Source organism: Artibeus jamaicensis, unplaced genomic scaffold, assembly GCF_021234435.1.
Source record: "Artibeus jamaicensis isolate MK-2021 breed Jamaican fruit bat unplaced genomic scaffold, CSHL_Jam_final contig_332, whole genome shotgun sequence".
Lineage (NCBI taxonomy): Eukaryota > Metazoa > Chordata > Mammalia > Chiroptera > Phyllostomidae > Artibeus > Artibeus jamaicensis.
In genome coordinates this window covers 13,559,661-13,578,413 of record NW_026521788.1, presented here as the reverse complement: position 1 = coordinate 13,578,413, position 18,753 = coordinate 13,559,661, and the positions used below count along the sequence as shown (strand labels likewise).

Genomic DNA, 18,753 nt, shown 5'->3' with positions numbered 1-18,753 from the left:
GCCCCACAAATATTCTGGGAAGGCACCAAAATTGGTACATTTGCCATTGATAAATATATATATAGAAAAAGACTGTATCCCACTGTAGATACCTAAATGTGGGGTGTTAAAAATATGAATGTGCTTTTTAGATTTTTTCCACAATACCTTTTGAGAATTGAAAGTATAATGGATTATGAGAAAATCTGAAATAAACTGTGTGCTTTCATTCAGAATGAAGACACCACCAGACATGGATATGTTTAGTAGCAGATGTATTTTTTAATATGCAGTTTTAAATATTTTCCTAAAATCTCAAAAGGTACCAAGACTTCACATCTCATGGAAAAAGTGTACTCTTCTTTCTAAATGCTCTTGTGAAAGTATTTTTAAAGGTTATACACTGTGCACACTATGGCATAAGAACTGTGTCACTTTATTGGCTTGTTTGCCATGATATATTGCGCATGATAAAATGTTCTGTTGCTTTGCTTGCTTTTGGTAACCACGAGCCATATTTTCTGTTTTTTTCCCCCTTTTGTGTGTGTATGTACACATGCATTTTAAAATCATTTCATATGATTTTTTTTTCCTCACCAAAAGGAATATACTGCATGGAAAAGATAAATGCAAACATTCCTTTTCTTTGTTTTTGTTTTTGGTTTGTTCATTTTTTTAATTCTGACTCAGAGAATTTCTTGCTCTTATTGGCTTTTTATGGGTGTGAAGCATAACCGAATTGTGCATGGAAGATACAGACTTAAAATCCAGTGGCTTCACAGTTTGCACATCAGTTGCCTGTCACTAAAAAGTTATTTTGGATTCTGCATGAAATAGGCTTGAGTGGTTTTCTAAAAAAAGACCTTTAGGTATTTAATGTATAGCTACACACATTGACATGTTCTTAATAGGTGCAATCTGTGTCACCAAAGTTCAAGGCAAGGGACCATTAGAAATTACTAAAATGAGAGTTTCGTGGTTGCACAACGTAAATGTGTACCTATACAGGCAAAACAACGGCTGCTGATATTTCAGAACCAGCACACGAGAAAGTCAATAGGAAGTAAGGGCACCGTTTTCCATTGTGGTTATTTTTCATCATTAATTCTTTCCTCGTGTTTTCTGTTTTTCATTGTTGGCCCATTTGGTTGCGATGTGCTTTTTCTGTCTTTCATTTCACATGGCTCTGTTTTTTATTTATTTAGTTTTTTTACCTTTGGATTAGTTATGTCAATAGAAATTTTTTCCTCCTTAGTTGTTCCTTTTGCTTCTTCCATTCTAAATCATGCAAACAATTGTACTTGCTTTTGTAATATTTCAAAGTTTACTGACCAATTTTTTTCTCTGGTCTCTCTGTTTCTCAACCATTTTCGTTGATTTTGTGTTTGATTTCATTTTAAACTTTAAGAAACAGTTGAACGGAGTGCGGGAGCAACAAGATCCCTCCCCACCTCTTACTCATACAAGCCATTCTTTTCTACAAGACCACACCAGTCCTGGACAACAGCTCCGACCACAGTGCCCGGGCCGGCCAAGTCAGGCTTCACTTCCTTATCAAGTTCTTCCTCTAATACGCCATCAGCTTCTCCGTTAAAATCCATTTGGTCTGTTTCAACTCCTTCTCCAATCAAATCCACGTTAGGGGCGTCAACCACATCTTCAGTTAAATCCATTAGTGACGTGGCATCTCCAATTAGATCCTTTCGGACAATTTCTTCGCCAATAAAAACAGTGGTGTCACAGTCTCCGTACAATGTCCAGGTTTCCGCTGGTACCCTGGTTAGAGCTCCCCCGGTCACGGAGGCCTCGCCTTTGAAAGGGCTGGCATCCACTTCTCCGTTTTCCTCTCGAACCTCTCCAGTGACAACAGCAGGGTCTCTTTTGGAGAGGTCATCAATTACTATGACACCCCCTGCCTCCCCCAAATCAAACATTAATATGTATTCCTCAAGTTTACCATTTAAGTCAATTATCACTTCAGCAGCGCCTCTAATATCTTCACCTTTAAAGTCAGTGGTGTCTCCGGCTAAATCAGCGGTCGATATCATTTCATCAGCTAAAGTGACGATGGCCTCTTCTCTCTCCTCACCCGTGAAACAGGTGCCTGGACATGCAGAGGTAGCGTTAGTCAATGGATCTATTTCCCCTCTGAAATATCCCTCATCCTCAACTTTAATTAATGGATGCAAAGCCACTGCCACATTACAGGAAAAAATTTCCACAGCTACAAACTCTGTGAGCTCTGTGGTCAGCGCAGCCACTGACACAGTTGAGAAAGTGTTTTCTACCACGACAGCAATGCCATTTTCCCCACTCAGGTCATACGTTTCTTCAGCACCATCAGCTTTTCAGTCTCTAAGAACTCCTTCCGCAAGTGCACTCTATACATCCCTTGGGTCGTCAATATCCGCAACTACCTCATCTGTAACTTCATCAATAATAACAGTGCCAGTATACTCTGTAGTCAATGTTTTGCCAGAACCAGCATTAAAGAAACTTCCAGACTCTAATTCACTTGCAAAATCAGCAGCAGCCTTGCTGTCCCCCATTAAAACATTGACTACGGAGACCCGCCCCCAGCCCCATTTCAATCGAACTTCATCTCCAGTTAAGTCATCTCTGTTCCTCGCACCCTCTGCTCTTAAGTTGTCTGCACCATCTTCTTTATCTTCCAGTCAGGAGATTCTGAAAGACGTGGCTGAAATGAAAGAGGACCTAATGCGGATGACTGCAATACTACAAACAGATGTGCCTGAGGAGAAGCCATTCCAACCTGAACTCCCCAAAGAAGGGAGAATTGACGATGAAGAACCTTTCAAAATCGTGGAGAAAGTAAAGGAGGATTTAGTGAAAGTCAGTGAAATCCTTAAAAAAGATGTGTGTGTAGATAACAAAGGACCACCCAAATCACCCAAGAGTGACAAAGGACACTCTCCCGAAGACGACTGGATAGAATTTAGTTCAGAGGAAATAAGAGAAGCGAGACAGCAAGCCGCGGCGAGCCGTTCTCCCACTCTGCCAGAGAGAGTGCAAGTAAAAGCAAAAGCTGCCTCCGACAAGGATTATAACTTGACCAAAGTTATTGATTACCTAACAAATGATATCGGGAGTACTTCGTTGACAAACTTGAAGTACAAGTTTGAGGATGCAAAGAAGGATGGTGAAGAGAGACAGAAAAGAATTTTAAAACCAGCCATTGCTCTGCAGGAACACAAACTCAAAATGCCTCCAGCCTCCATGAGGACTTCCACCTCCGAGAAAGAATTGTGTAAAATGGCTGATTCCTTTTTTGGAACAGATACGATCTTAGAGTCTCCAGATGACTTTTCTCAACACGACCAAGACAAAAGTCCCTTGTCTGACAGTGGCTTTGAAACAAGAAGTGAGAAAACACCTTCGGCCCCACAAAGTGCTGAAAGCACGGGCCCTAAACCGCTTTTTCATGAAGTCCCCATCCCTCCTGTCATTACAGAAACAAGGACTGAAGTGGTTCACGTTATCAGGAGCTATGAGCCCTCAGCCGGAGATGCTCCCCAGTCCCAGCCGGAGGAACCTGGGTCACCCAAACCTTCACCGACCTTTATGGAATTAGAGCCAAAACCCACCGCTTCTAGTATTAAAGAAAAAGTTAAAGCATTCCAAATGAAAGCCAGTAGTGAAGAGGAGGACCACAGTCGCATTTTGAGCAAAGGCGGCATGCGTGTGAAAGAAGAGACTCACATCACCACCACCACCAGAATGGTTTATCATCCCCCGCCAGGCAGTGAAGGCAGCTCCGAAAGGATCGAAGAGACCATGTCCGTCCACGACATCATGAAGGCCTTTCAGTCCGGGCGGGACCCTTCCAAAGAACTGGCAGGTCTGTTTGAGCATAAGTCGGCAGTGTCCCCAGATGTTCACAAGTCTGCTGCTGAAGCCTCAGCCCAGCATGCAGAGAAGGACAACCAAATGAAACCCAAACTGGAGCGTATAATAGAAGTCCACATCGAAAAAGGTAACCAAGCTGAGCCCACTGAAGTCATTATTAGAGAAACCAAAAAGCATCCAGAAAAGGAAATGTATGTATATCAGAAAGACTTATCCCGGGGAGATATTAACCTAAAAGATTTTCTGCCAGAAAAACACGATGCTTTTCCTTGTTCAGAGGAACAGGGTCAGCAAGAAGAAGAAGAACTAACTGCTGAAGAGTCATTGCCTTCTTATCTGGAGTCCTCCAGAGTAAACACTCCGGTGTCCCAAGAAGAAGATAGTCGCCCTAGTTCTGCTCAACTCATATCTGATGACTCTTATAAAACATTGAAGCTTTTGAGTCAACACTCAATAGAATACCATGACGATGAGTTGTCAGAACTAAGAGGGGAGTCTTACAGGTTTGCTGAGAAAATGCTTCTGTCAGAAAAGCTAGATGTGTCTCATTCCGATACTGAGGAATCGGTTACAGACCATGCAGGACCCCCTAGCTCAGAGTTACAGGGGTCTGATAAGCGGTCCAGAGAAAAAGTAGTCACTGCCCCCAAAAAAGAAATTCTCTCCAAAGTCTATAAAGATGTGTCTGAAAATGGTGTAGGTAAAGTGTCTAAAGATGAGCATTTTGATAAAGTGACAGTGTTGCACTACTCTGGCGATGTTAGTAGTCCAAAACATGCCATGTGGATGCGCTTCACTGAGGACAGATTAGACAGAGGTAGAGAGAAGTTGATATATGAAGATAGGGTGGACAGGACCGTGAAGGAAGCTGAAGAAAAACTGACTGAAGTGTCACAGTTTTTTCGTGACAAAACCGAAAAGCTGAATGATGAACTGCAGTCCCCAGAGAAAAAGGCACGCCCTAGAAATGGCAAAGAACACTCTTCACAAAGCTCAACCAGTAGCAGCCCCGAGAAAGTACTGCTGACAGAACTGTTGGCGTCCAACGACGAGTGGGTTAAGTCAAGGCAGCGCGGCCGCGATGGGCAAGGCCTCCCTAGAGCCGATGAGAGGAAAGCATCCAGTCTGCCCAGCAGCCCGGAGAAGAAGGTGCTTTCCCAACAGGCTGAGGACAGCAAGTCCACGGAGGAAGCCAAAGGAAGTGTTTCACAGAGCAAAGCGCCAGACGGGGCCCAGGCTGGGTTTCAGCTCAAACAATCTAAACTCAGTTCCATTAGGTTAAAATTTGAACAAGGCGCACAGGCCAAAAGTAAGGACATGTCTCAAGAGGACAAAAAGCCAGATGGCCAATCCAGAATCCCAGTTAAAAAAATCCAGGAGAGCAAGCTACCCATCTACCAAGTGTTTGCTAGAGAAAAGCAGCAGAAGGCCATAAACCTCTCAGATGAAAGCGTGTCTGTGCAAAAAGAGTTTATGGTATTAAAAGCTAAAGATGAGCATGAGCAAAGCAATGAAATTGTTGTCAATGATTCTGGCTCTGATGAGGTGAAAAAACCGAGAACTGAAATGTCAAGTAAAACCATGCCTGACCATTTTTCTGAGCAGCAGGCTAAAGACTCGGCATGTCATGTAACCTCAGAGTTAGTAACTAAGGGACCATGGGACAAAAAGGTCTTTAGAACATGGGAGAGTTCTGGAGCCACTAACCATAAGTCTCAAAAAGAAAAACTTTCGCATGTACTTGTCCATGATGTAAGAGAGAATCACGCTGGTCACCCTGAGAGTAAAAGTGTTGATCAGAGGAGTGAATTTCTGTCTGTGACTGAGAGAGAGCACAAATTGTTAACAAATGGCTCTCTCTCAGAAATTAAGGAAATGACTGTAAAATCTCCCTCCAAAAAAGTCTTATATAGGGAATATGTTGTGAAAGAAGGGGACCGCCCTGGTGGATCCCCAGAGCAACCCTCCAGGAGCGGGGAGAGCTCAGCCGGGTCGCACATCCCAGTCAGAGCGGCTGAGGCATGGAGGGTGCCGTCTCCGAATAGCCCCGATGGTTTTCGCGAGCAGTCGCCATTTCTAAAGCACGAACTGTCGCAGACGTCACCCCAAGCAAGTCTCAGTAAAGAGACGGCTGAGACACAGCACTTGAATTCTCAGGAAGATGAAAAAGTGACCTATTCGGAAATCAGCAAAGTTTCCAAGCATCAGAGTTATATAGGCCTATGCTCGCCTCTCGATGAAACGGAAACCTCCCCCTCCAAATCCCCTGATTCTTTAGACTTTAGCCCAGGAAAGGAGTCTCCCTCTAGTGAAGTATTTGACCACAGCCCCATGGATGGATTGGAAAAAGTTGCACCACTAGCGCAGTCGGAGGGAGGGAAAGAGATCAAAACTTTACCCGTTTATGTCAGTTTTGTACAAGTGGGGAAGCAATATGAAAAAGAGATCCAGCAAGGAAGTGTAAAAAAAATCATAAGTCAGGAATGTAAAACAGTGCAAGAGACCAGGGGGACCTTTTATACAACGAGACAGCAAAAGCAGCCTCCTTCTCCCCAAGGTAGTCCGGAAGATGATACTCTAGAGCAAGTTTCCTTTCTGGACAGCTCTGGGAAAAGCCCTCTCACCCCAGAAACCCCCAGTTCAGAGGAAGTGAGTTACGAATTTACATCTAAGACACCGGACTCACTCATAGCTTATATACCAGGTAAACCCAGCCCCATTCCCGAGGTTTCTGAGGAGTCGGAGGAGGAGGAGCAAGGCAAGTCATCCTCCCTAAAGCAGACCGTGGTGGAGGAGACAGCAGGCGCACCCGGAATGCCCACCCACGTGAGCAAAGACTCTACCCAAAGACCCAAAACTAACAGAGTTGCCTATATTGAGTTTCCCCCTCCTCCACCGCTGGATGCAGACCAGATTGAGGCAGATAAGAACCATTATCTCCCCGAAAGAGAGGTGGGCATGACTGAAGTCAGCCTGCAAGATGAGCATGACAGGTACCAGCTGGCTGAACCAGTCATCAGAGTGCAGCCACCTTCACCAGTTCCTCCTGGGGCGGACGTCAGTGATTCAAGCGATGACGAATCTATTTATCAACCGGTTCCAGTTAAAAAATATACCTTCAAGTTAAAGGAAGCAGACAATGAACAGAAAGAAATGACAAAATCTAAAGCTTCGGCTGAAAAGGCTTCCAACCAGAAAGAATCAGAAACTAATGGATCTGGAAAAGATCATGATTTTGGCCTTGGCCTTGATTCGCCTCAGAATGAAACTGCCCAGAATGGCAACAATGACCAGTCCATCACCGAGTGTTCCATTGCTACCACGGCAGAGTTTTCTCATGATACAGACGCCACAGAGATTGACTCTCTTGATGGCTACGACCTGCAAGATGAAGATGACGGCTTGACAGAGAGTGATTCTAAACTCCCGAGTCAAACCATGGAAATTAAGAAAGACATCTGGAACACAGAGGGCCTTCCCAAGCCAGCGGATCGCTCCTTTAGCCAAAGTAAACTGGAAGTTATTGAGGAGGAGGGAAGGGTGGGGCCTGATGAAGACAGACCACCTTCTAAAAGTTCTTCATTGGAAAAGACTCCCATTAAGACTGACCAGAAGTCAGGGACCCAGTTTTTCACACTAGAAGGCAGACATCCCGATAGATCGGTGTTTCCTGATACTTATTTCAGTTACAAAGTGGATGAAGAATTTGCCACTCCTTTTAAAACAGTAGCAACCAAAGGTCTAGATTTTGACCCTTGGTCTAATAACCGAGGGGATGATGAGATTTTTGACGGTAAATCACGGGAAGATGAGACTAAGCCGTTTGGCCTGGCTGTGGACGACCGCTCTCCAGCAACAACCCCCGATACAACGCCAGCCAGAACGCCAACTGATGAAAGTACCCCAACTAGTGAGCCTAACCCCTTCCCATTTCATGAAGGAAAAATGTTTGAGATGACTCGCAGTGGTGCAATTGACATGAGCAAGAGGGATTTTGTTGAAGAGAGGCTCCAATTTTTCCAGATTGGTGAGCATACTCCTGAAGGGAAGTCAGGGGACCAGGGGGAAGGGGATGAGAGTATGGTCACTGCCACACCACAGCCACAGTCAGGGGACACCACTGTAGAAACCAATCTAGAGAGAAATGTAGAGGCACCTCCCGTCGACCCTGCCCCGAGCATCCCAACCGGCGGAGAGGGTCAGGAAGGCGCGCCCAGCCCTGGCTCGCAGGAGAAAGCAGCAGCAGCCACTAACACCTTGAAAGCTGACCCCAAGCCGCGCACGCCTATAAAAATGGGAATTTCTGCATCCACCATGACCATGAAGAAAGAAGGCCCTGGCGAAGTCACAGATAAGATAGAAGCTGTGATGACCAGTTGTCAGGGATTAGAAAATGAAACTATGACAGTGATTTCCAATTCAGCCGATAGCCACCTGGGCACTAGGCCCCAAGAAAAACATGATTTTCAAAAAGATAACTTTAATAACAACAACAATTTGGATTCTTCCATTGCACAGACAGTTAACATTACAAGTAACATAGTGCTGACAGAACATTCTGCACCTGCTTGTCCCACAGAGAAAGCTAATCCCGTGAAAAGCTCGTCAGGAAAAAAGACAGGGGTGCCGCAGGGACACTGCGTAAGAGATAAGCAGAAAGTTCTTGGAGAGCAGCAAAAGACAAAGGAATCCATAGGGATTAGGCGCCAATCCAAGCTTCCCATAAAGGCCACTTCATCCAAAGCTCTCTTCCCACCAAATCATATGCCAAACATTAAAGTGAGTAAACTGAAGCAGGTTAGTCAATCTGAGAGAACCAAAACCCTCACTTCTTCATGCATAGATGTCAAGTCCAGGATTCCAGTAAAAAACACACACAGGGATACCATAGTTTCCGTTAGAAAGGCATGTACCCCACAAAAGCAAGGGCAGCCAGAGAAAGGCAAGGCCAAACATCTTCCATCCAAGTTGCCAATAAAGGTAAGATCCACCTGTGTTACCACCACCACCACCACCACTACCACCACCACCACCACCACCACCACCACCACCACAGTTAAAGTCAGGAAAAGTCAGCTTAAGGAAGTATGTAAACATTCCATTGAATATTTTAAGGGAATTAGTGGCGAGACCCTAAAGCTTGTGGACCGCCTCTCTGAAGAAGAAAAAAAGATGCAGTCCGAGTTGTCGGATGAGGAAGACAGTACTTCAAGAAACGCATCGTTGTCCGAGAGTTCCCGGGGTGGCCAGCCTTCAGTTACAACGAAGTCTGCTAGAGATAAGAAAACAGAGGCAGCACCTTTAAAATCAAAGAGTGAAAAGGCCGGCAGTGAGAAAAGGAGCAGTAGGAGGACTGGTGAGAATGAAGGCAGTCAGGTTTCTTGAGCGCTCTTTGCTCACATCCTGGAGAACGAGCATAGTTTGTAAACACTTTCCAACTCGTAGACCCTAGTGCATGAACTGTCGTGATTGCCTGTGGAGTGACTTAATCGTAGTTTCTCATTCTGTCATTGTCATCTGTACGTGCTGTCTATATAATCCTCCTCCTTCCTTTGAACCTGACTACACTGTAGACAGCTAGGGAAGCATGCTGAAGATCATTGGTGTCATTCGCGATGAGCAGCTCTTTTATTTTAATGTGCTAATGGTATGATTCTGTCAGAGTAAAAGCACAGATGTCGAAATCCCATCATGGCGTTCTCACCAACACAACACTCCTGTGACTGTTGTGCGGTAGCTAGCGTGTCAGCATGTTCAGTTCCATTACATTGAGCATCCATGTAGTGTGCCATTCGGCCTGATCCAGGTGAAAATCTAGTGAGTCATGTGAAAGGAGAAGTGTTCATGTAGGTGATCAGGACACATTTAAGTGTACAGTGTTAGCAGTAGTCTCTGTAAAAGCTGAGTACTGGTAAAAGCAATTTTCCAGTATCGTATTTTTCTTGATGATTATTTTAATTAAGAAATTGTAAATCGTAGGTCCACAGAGTCCATGTGAACGGACAGATATCAGGATGGCAATAGTAGCCGATCACCTGGGACTTAGTTGGACAGGTAAGTGCATATGCTCCTGAATGAAACAAGCACTTTCTTAATTTCTTTGTCTTACTCACAACTGCTTCATTATTTAAAAAAAAAAAACAGAAACAAGCAATGGTTAAAGAATATTTTTATTGCCCCTAATCCTACCTACCCAGAGGTGTATACTGTTTTCAAAGCTGTTTTTATACATATTCACTAAAGAATAGAAACTTAATCATATTTTACCTAGAATTGCAGCCATTTCTGATTACATAGAAAAAACCTTTTATCTAATAGGAAATTTGTGTCATAAAAATAAACATAGCCAAGGCCTATGACTTTTGAGTGGTTCAGAAATTTTAAGCGTGGTTTATAGCCAGAGAGCAGCTCTCTTGGGCAATGGTTCACTTAATCCACGCCTAAGTTTAACAAATTTTCATCATTCATAAGTCATCTTCACAATTTTTAATGAAGTACACATTTATATGTTTATTTAGTTGATAGCTTTCAGCAAACTCAGTTTTATGCTTTGGTATTTATTTAGTAATGGAAAACAAGGACCATTTTCAATAATTATATAAGAAAACAAAGGAATGACAGTGAGTTTAAATTTTGAATTAAAAAAAATCTTAAATACAGTCCACAAATCTATTACTTTATAAAACCGGTTAGGTTCTATGAAATGAATGAAACTAGATATAATCACTATGTAGAAAAGGAATATTTGGCTTTATTTGGATTTATTAAAGATGAAAATAAGATTCTGTGTCAATTGGATAATCCTTCTCTGAATTAGAGAAATTTTAAGTTTTGTAAGTTGAAGTGTATTTTTTAATGCACAGCCAAAAAACATAACCATTTTAAAATGTAAATTTCTGTCATATCTAAAGTCATCTTGCATACCAACAGTGACATACATTCTAGACTCAGGAAAATAACTATTCTGTTAAGAGAGAGCACGTGAAACTAGATACTGACAAGCAAGGTCATCTAAATACTTTTCCTTTGACGGCCGCGAGTCCCTCCCCCTCCGGCCTACTAGGCACTCCTCCCTCTTCCAACCCAGTCCTTGCTCTCAGATGCACTGCTAATACCCGGGAGCCTGGTGGAGCGCTGAGAAGACAGGTGGTCTGAGTAATCACTTGCAGGTTGTTGAGAGTTAAGCAATTCGTTATACATAAATATTTGCTAACATACAATTAAAAATAATATTTATATTTTAACATCAGACATCGTAATGTGAAAATGTTCTGGAGCCAATATTGATTTTGCAGTATTGTATGTCCATAACTATTAGATTACTTTCCATACACAAATCCAATTGTTTGTCAGAGTAAATTTTTGGAGATGATGTGATATGAGAATAGCCAGGCATAAGCCATAAAACGATAGAATTCCCAGTGAGAGTGGCTTTGCTTCATCCAGTCTCTAGGTAAATGATGTTGTCTAGTTCTGAGGGCTTGTTGGGCAGTACATTAGTTGTGTCGCTTAAAACACGGAGAAGGCCCTGGCTGGTGTAGCTCAGTGGATTGAGCATGGGCCTGTGAACCAGACAATCGCGGTTCTATTCCCAGTCAGGGCACATGCCTGGGTTACAGACCAGTTCCCAGCAGGGGATGCATGAAAGGCAATCATACATTGATGTTTCTCTCCCTCTCTCCTTCCCTTCCCTTCTAAAGATAAATAAATTAAATATTTTTTTAAAAAAACCTTCACGAAACACTTAAAAAAAAAAACACGGAGAGATGAAGACCTTAAAAACAAATTTAACTTTTTTACTTCAAACTCCTATAGGCTCACTGAAGATTATTAGGAAAACTATCACCTTAGAAGAACAAAATTTAAATCTATCCTTCAGACTCACTGTTAAGTAATCTTAGCATACTTTGATTTTTTAATAAAAAGCTTTTTAAAATGTTATATACATTATGCAATTTTTTGCTTTTTTATTTGTAATTACACAGTTTTTACAAAAATTAAATATTCTCCGATCTTGGTTTTAGTGGCTAAATAACCAATAGACATACTTTTTACAGTGTCATTGTTCTAACTGTGGGTCACTAGTGAGTCATGAACTCAAGGTATGCTTTGGTTTTGTACTTAAATGGAATAGAATGGAAAAGAAGACGTGTGTGTATTAAGGCCAGTTTTGCTCTGTAAGGATCTGGTTTCATTTATATCAATATTGTGTATTCCCAACTGTAGGCCCTGATCAAAACGATTTGCAAGGTACTGCATTACCTTAACTAACTCTTCTTTTGTTCAACACTTTCAACTGTTTTCAGTAGTACAAGCCTACAATGAGCACTGACATATATAAATCATTGTGTACCACCCTATGTGTTCTCAAGATAGATTTCTGGAAATAAAACCATTTGTTCAAAGGATATGGACTTTTTTGAGCTTCTGACTGCATTTCGCCAAATTGCTGGAAATATGGTCTAACCACTGTGCGGTATACCTGAAACTAATACAAAATAATATTGAATGTTAAAAAATGTACTTTTGATTAAGTTTTTAAAAATAGGCAATATAAAAAAAATACTTCTTAAGCAGGATAGAATCTTTTTCCATTCAAGGATACTTTTCCCATTTCTCTTTATAATTATTTAAGGTACTACATAACCTAATACATTTTTTAATTGTACAAAAAATATACAGTGAAAAAGTAAGCCTTCTCATCTTTGACCCCTACCTTTCCCTCCACCAAAGCAGCCACCACTACTCATGTGTGTCTCTCCAAAGACACTCTGCATTAGCAAGACTGAGTACATACATCTAGAGGGACAGAAAGCTATCTCCCTTTTGTTTTTTACACAAATAGCAGTAAATCATAGACAATGATCTGGTCTAGAGTCACCATTGAACCCCTGAAAGTGAACATGAAACTTGAAGGCATGTAGAGTAGAGTCCTATCAGAGTAACACATGTGTTTCATGAAGACTGCAGAAGGGTAAACACGACCAACCAATATGTCTTGTGCTGTATGTTTATGAATCATATGTCCCTACATATCTTGTATGAAGTTTGCTGAAATTGAAAGAATAATTCGTCAGCATTAAAAGAACTCAGCAGTATCTTGTTTGTACAGATCAATAATCTATGTAATCTTTAAATCTAATGGTAACTAAGAGTTAAATCACAGCCTGTGCGTGATCACCACTTTCCTGTGAAATCAAGTATATAAAGATTAATGAAATGGTGAAGGGTTGGTTGTACATAGGTTTTACTGTAAAATTCCTTTCCTTTTATTGTGGCAGTAGAGCATTATTTTTATGAAATATGTGTGATAAACATAGAATACAAAGCCTTTGTAACTCTTTTTCTTTTCTACAGAACTGGCAAGGGAACTGAATTTTTCAGTGGATGAAATCAATCAAATACGTGTGGAAAATCCAAATTCTTTAATTTCTCAAAGCTTCATGTTATTAAAAAAATGGGTTACCAGAGACGGAAAAAATGCTACAAGTATGCTGAAATTATTTTCCTTTAACTTACAAAACTGCATATTATCTAATATCTTGATAAGCCTGTTAATAGTGTCACAGTGATCAAAAAGTAACAAGAAGTCTTTTGAAATTCTCCTTGCCTAATTTAGTGCAACTATTCTAACCTACCTTAGGAGGCTTTCCGAAAGCAGTTGGTGGGGAACTTACTGCATTTTTGTCTGTAGTTCTCTGTGATGATCAGAAATGGAAATAGGATTTTAGTTGTTAAATTAGGGGGCAGTAGTCACACACTGTGAAGTTTTACTTTATGGTCAGAAATGGAATTGCAGAGAGGCTGAGCAAGCTGGGAGCAAATTATGGGATCAAGTCGTTTGATTCCATTTGGTCTGTGGTGGCAGAGAATTTCCTAATACTATCAGGCTTGGTTTTGTTGTGGTGGATGCCGGGGGCGTGGTTATATACTATGACAAGCGCCAACCCAACAATGTGGAACTGGCATTACCTGGGTCAGCCTGACCACGGTAGGGCATTAAAATGCTAAATATCAAGTATGAGGGTGACCTACTTGGACAGTCTAATAGGAGAGGAACATGTTTAACATTTTATTAGATCCCTTTATTACTAAAATGAGTTTAGCTATTTTTAGGCTAATCTGCTCTGCATCTTACAATGGGGTGAACGTCGCTGTCATCAAACACAGCTTTATGGGTGATTCTCAGGACCCTCACGTATCTTCCCTACAGCAGCGGGTTTTCTGAGCCCTCTGGTTCTCAGAGCTGCAGGAAAGGAAGAGCTAAAACGCCAGCAGGGTTGCAAAAGCCAAGCCTTTGTGTGGATGTTGTGATGACTGGAAGAAAATAATTGCACTGGATTTTCAAACTTTTCTTTTCTCCTTTTTCAGCTGATGCCTTAACTTCGGTCTTGACAAAAATTAATCGAATAGATATAGTGACCCTGCTAGAAGGACCAATATTTGATTATGGAAATATTTCAGGCACCAGAAGTTTTGCAGATGAGAACAATGTTTTCCATGACCCTGTCGATGGTAATTGAATTCGGTGTTCATATTTATTTACTCATTTGATAAAATTGGAAAGTGTAGTAATACAAGGTGTAGTGCAGTCAGTTAAAACCAGCTGAACGGTGGTTTGCTTGACTTAATTTCTCGTTTCCACAGCATTTTCTCTGCCAGAGTTTACACATATACACCCTAATAGAAGAAATGATAAATGTCTCTGTTATGTAAAACATACATAATGAGCATGTTATCTGAAAGAATTTTATTTCAAATATTTTATGTGACCAAATGGAAAAAAATATTTAAAGATGCATTACTATTGTCATTTTCACACTAACCTTAAAAACTAGTGAACTAGTTTATTCATATGTAGGTTAAATCAAATTGGGCACTCAAATTTAAGCATATAATATGCAAATTGTTAAGTAAAATGCTGAGTTGCTTTTTTGGGGCCAAGTATTCAAACATGTAATGAAAAAGTCTAATGTATTACTCAAAAAAGTATTATAGTTATTCAGCATCATTTTAACTTCATGTGCTGGTTTTTTATTTGAAAAATTCCTATTTGAACTATAGTTTATAAAAGGCAGCATAATTTCTAATTCAATGAGCATGAATGTCTCTTAAAAATATAATTCCTCTTTTACATTAGCTTGGTATATACAATAATATGTCATCTTTCCTTCATTGTGCAAGTTTGGGCTTTTTTAATAAAAGTATTAAGAAAAATATATGTTTTTTAAGGTTCTCATCTTCCTTCACAAATGGAATTTATTCCCATAATTAATTTGGAGTAAAAAATGTCAATAATGGTGTGAAGGCAAGAACTAGGCATATATTTCCACTATTTCAAGTTTTGAATAATATGGTGATTTTTTCCCCCAGTTTTAAACCAGCAACATTAGACTAACAAAAATCAATAACTTATCATTTGAAATGTTATGTGACAAAAGATCTCAATGGTGACAGAGAAGTTCAAGCATACCCTGTTATCCACATAACATAAGCATTATGGGTAATAATGTCAAAGTGTTTTTTATTTTTAACCTTATAAATACTATAGGACCTTGGGGAAAAGCTCTCTTCAAGTCCTTATCTTACATGTGAGACCATATATTGGTAGCCATACTCTTTTTGCACTAAAAACACACTACACCAAATTATGAATTATTGCCAAGTTGCAGTTTATAGAATCTTTTAATATTCTTTAATAGCAGCCCAGTAAATAAAATCACCAGAAAACAATAAAAGTATTTGGTGGAATTGAAAGCTGCATTTAACTTTAACCTTTTAAAATCAAAATATTATCAAATAAATTCACAAGAGCTTTGTGCTACTACATCTGAATATTTTATATTTCTTTTATAACTTCTTAGGGAAATTTAGGAATATGCATATGAAATAAGTTTCACTTGTACATATTATAAACCTCTGCTAATCATTGCCAGCTTTTCAGCAAGACTGTGGTTTATAGGTGACCAGAATAGAAAAATGTTCACTTACCTATAGTGATTTGAATTTACAATAAAAGTTATTAGTGTTTACCTTAAACTGATTGAAAAATCAGGCTTTCGTTTTGTAGACTAATAACACAGAAAATGTGCTTGGTTGACCTTTTTTTCCTGTCTCTCCTCTCCATTGAAGTTCTGGAAACTTCCTTTCCTCACCATGACCAGACCGTTGTTGACTTTTCTCGCTGCTCAAGGAGCAAAATGCTCCCTTAGTCCATGCAGAAGTTTAAAATAGGAGAACTGCTCCCTCCGTTCCCTGTGTGCAGTCGCTTAATAAACCGCAGTGTTTCATAGCCTTGTCGTGAATATTCAGAGCTCTTTGTGAGTGGTTTCGCTCCTGTCTCTGTTGCACATCATTTCTGTTTTCTCTTCATTTGGTTCATGGTTCTGAGTGGACCCCTGCCACCGAGTTTACCAAAGCCTCCACGTACGCCACACCCTTCATCACTGGCACATCATGGCACCTGAAGGCTTCACATGGAGTCTCTTCTCCTTCATCTGCTTTTTTGATCCTTTTCCTAACATCTTTTTAGAATTTTTTCCCAGTGCTACTGCTTCAAAACCTAACAATCATTTCTTTCCAAAGATTAAATTCATTTTTCTGTGCTATAAATTTCATGTGAAATAAGTAAAAATTAGAGTTGAGTAGAATCGCTTATATGTATAGTTCTTACTATGTTATAAGTAATTATAAAAATTGGTTTCTTATGTCTTGCTGTATTTAGTCCAGCATAATATAGATTTTACATGCTAAAAGTAGAAAGATAATGAATTCGGCCATGGAATAAATGTATCGTATATAATGGCAAGGAACTTTACATTGGATTAGTCTGTGTATTTAAGTTACTGTATTAAAATGATCAAACTTGATAGAAACAATCTATATCTTAATATTCTATTTTATTATAGTTTGCAGTAGTCTTTTATTTTGTTGTATTACATTTAGTTGAACTAAACCAATTTATCATTCTGTAACTCATCATGCATTTTCATACCTGATATAATTTGTCATTCCATGTGTTTTTGTTTGATGTACTCTGAATTCATTCCAGTCAGCCCAAATGTACTGTCTTCCATAGGTTATTCTTCCCTTCAAGTGGAACTGGAAACTCCCACAGGGTTGCACTACACACCACCCACCCCTTTCCAGCAAGATGATTATTTTAGTGATCTCTCTAGCATAGAATCTCCCCTTAGAACCCCCAGTAGACTGAGTGATGGGCTAGTGCCTTCCCAGGGAAATGTAGAGCATTCAGCCGATGGACCTCCAGTTGTAACTGCAGAAGACACTTCCCTAGAAGACAGCAAACTTGAAGACTCAGTGCCTTTAACAGAAATGCCTGAAGCAGTGGATGTAGATGAGAGCCAGTTGGAGAATGTGTGTCTGAGTGAGTATCCTCAATACCTTGGAAGTGTGGCTGGGTTCCCAAAAGATGTTAAACCAGCAGAGCCATTGAAACAAACTAGAAAAGTAAGAGTAAGCTCTGAGCAGCAAGAGAAAGGAAAATCTGGTCCTGATGAGGAGATGACGGAAGAAAAGTTCAAATCTCTGTTTGAGGACATTCAACTTGAAGAAGGAGTAGAGTCTGAGGAGATGACAGAAGAAAAAGTACAGGCTATTCTTAAACGTGTTCAGCAAGCAGAACTGGAAATGTCTTCAATTACAGGTTGGCAGAATGAGACAAGTGGAAACCTAGAGTCCCCGGCTCAAGCGCGGAGAATAGCAGGCGGGTTACTGGATCGACTGGATGACAGGTATGGCTGTTGCAGAGAAAGGAAAGTGAAGCACAGACTGCATGTTCACAGTTCATTTTGAAAGCTGTGTGTGCTTTTTAGCAATTACCCTTTTTCTAAATTACCATCCCAGTTTGGGGATAATACATGCTTTAAAGGTTGGTTCATTCTGCTAAACTGGAGAGGGGAAGTTACATTAAACTCAGATATAATCCTTAAAACTATTGGCAGCCTGAAGTGAAATGAAAAAGTTTTACATACGTGCCAAAGACTTCTGTATCGTTTATTTTAGAATACCACGCTTTTCTAGTGTACTACTTGTCTTATTCTTTTCACATAGCCAGTAATGTTCATTCAAAATAATGTAATAGATAAAATTCCACATCTTATAGAAATATAAACACTTCTATTATTTCCTGACTGCAAACATAAGTATGCTTATTAAACACATTTTAAGAATATCGATTTAAAAAATCAGTGCAGTCCCTCAGGGTGGCAGTAACCACCATTAAATTTTGGTGGATTTCTATTACAAACGTTTTTTTAAATTCTCTTAACCCAGAAAATGCAAAGCAGGGAAAGAGCAGCCATTGCCTTTCTACCATACAAAAAAAAGACATTTTATATAATATCCTTCCTTTTTTATACATGAGTGTTTTACATGATTTGCAATGTAGTATATGTAATTCTTTACCCCAAATAATATCGTTGTGATAGAAATTTGTTTAAACCAACATAATTCCCTAATTATGATTCTGGTTCTTTTCATAGCGGCCTTACTCAAGGAAGGTGGGAGTTTCATGTCCTACAGACACTGGTTAAGATCTTACCATCATTACAAAGTTACAGAGATTTGCACTTTGTAACTCTGGATGAATTTTGAAGCTCTGAGAATGTCATTTTAATCAACTTTCAAAATAGGAATGACTGTTTGCTCAAACAGGTTTATAGGTTGAAAAAGAAAGCTTATAGCATGCATACCAAATGACCGGGACAAATAGCCTCCTAGTAATAGTTGGCATTATTTTTTTATGCACACATCAGACTGAAATATATTTCACTTCAGTGGCAACTAATAATAAACTTAAGTTTGATGCAAAAAGAAAAAGAAAAAACATTATCTTCATAACCACAAAAATTCCCAAAGATGGAGTTTACAAAATTTGCAAAGACA

General features: G+C 40.0%; 1 protein-coding gene across 5 annotated transcripts in view; it reads left to right on the top strand.

Annotated features, from left to right (window-relative positions):
* ANK3 (ankyrin 3) overlaps positions 1-18,753 on the top strand; it is a 326,106-nt gene that overhangs the window by 284,359 nt on the left and 22,994 nt on the right. For 4 of the 5 annotated variants that reach the window (XM_053663868.1, XM_053663866.1, XM_053663867.1 and 1 more), the window contains 5 exons: positions 9,826-9,900; positions 13,204-13,335; positions 14,218-14,361; positions 16,925-17,233; positions 17,513-17,600. In XM_053663868.1, the coding sequence (XP_053519843.1) occupies positions 9,826-9,900; positions 13,204-13,335; positions 14,218-14,361; positions 16,925-17,233; positions 17,513-17,600 (748 nt within the window). Of the gene's footprint in view, positions 1-1,387; positions 9,203-9,825; positions 9,901-13,203; positions 13,336-14,217; positions 14,362-16,924; positions 17,601-18,753 lie in introns of all 5 variants that reach the window. The other variant, XM_053663869.1, reaches the window with a different exon arrangement.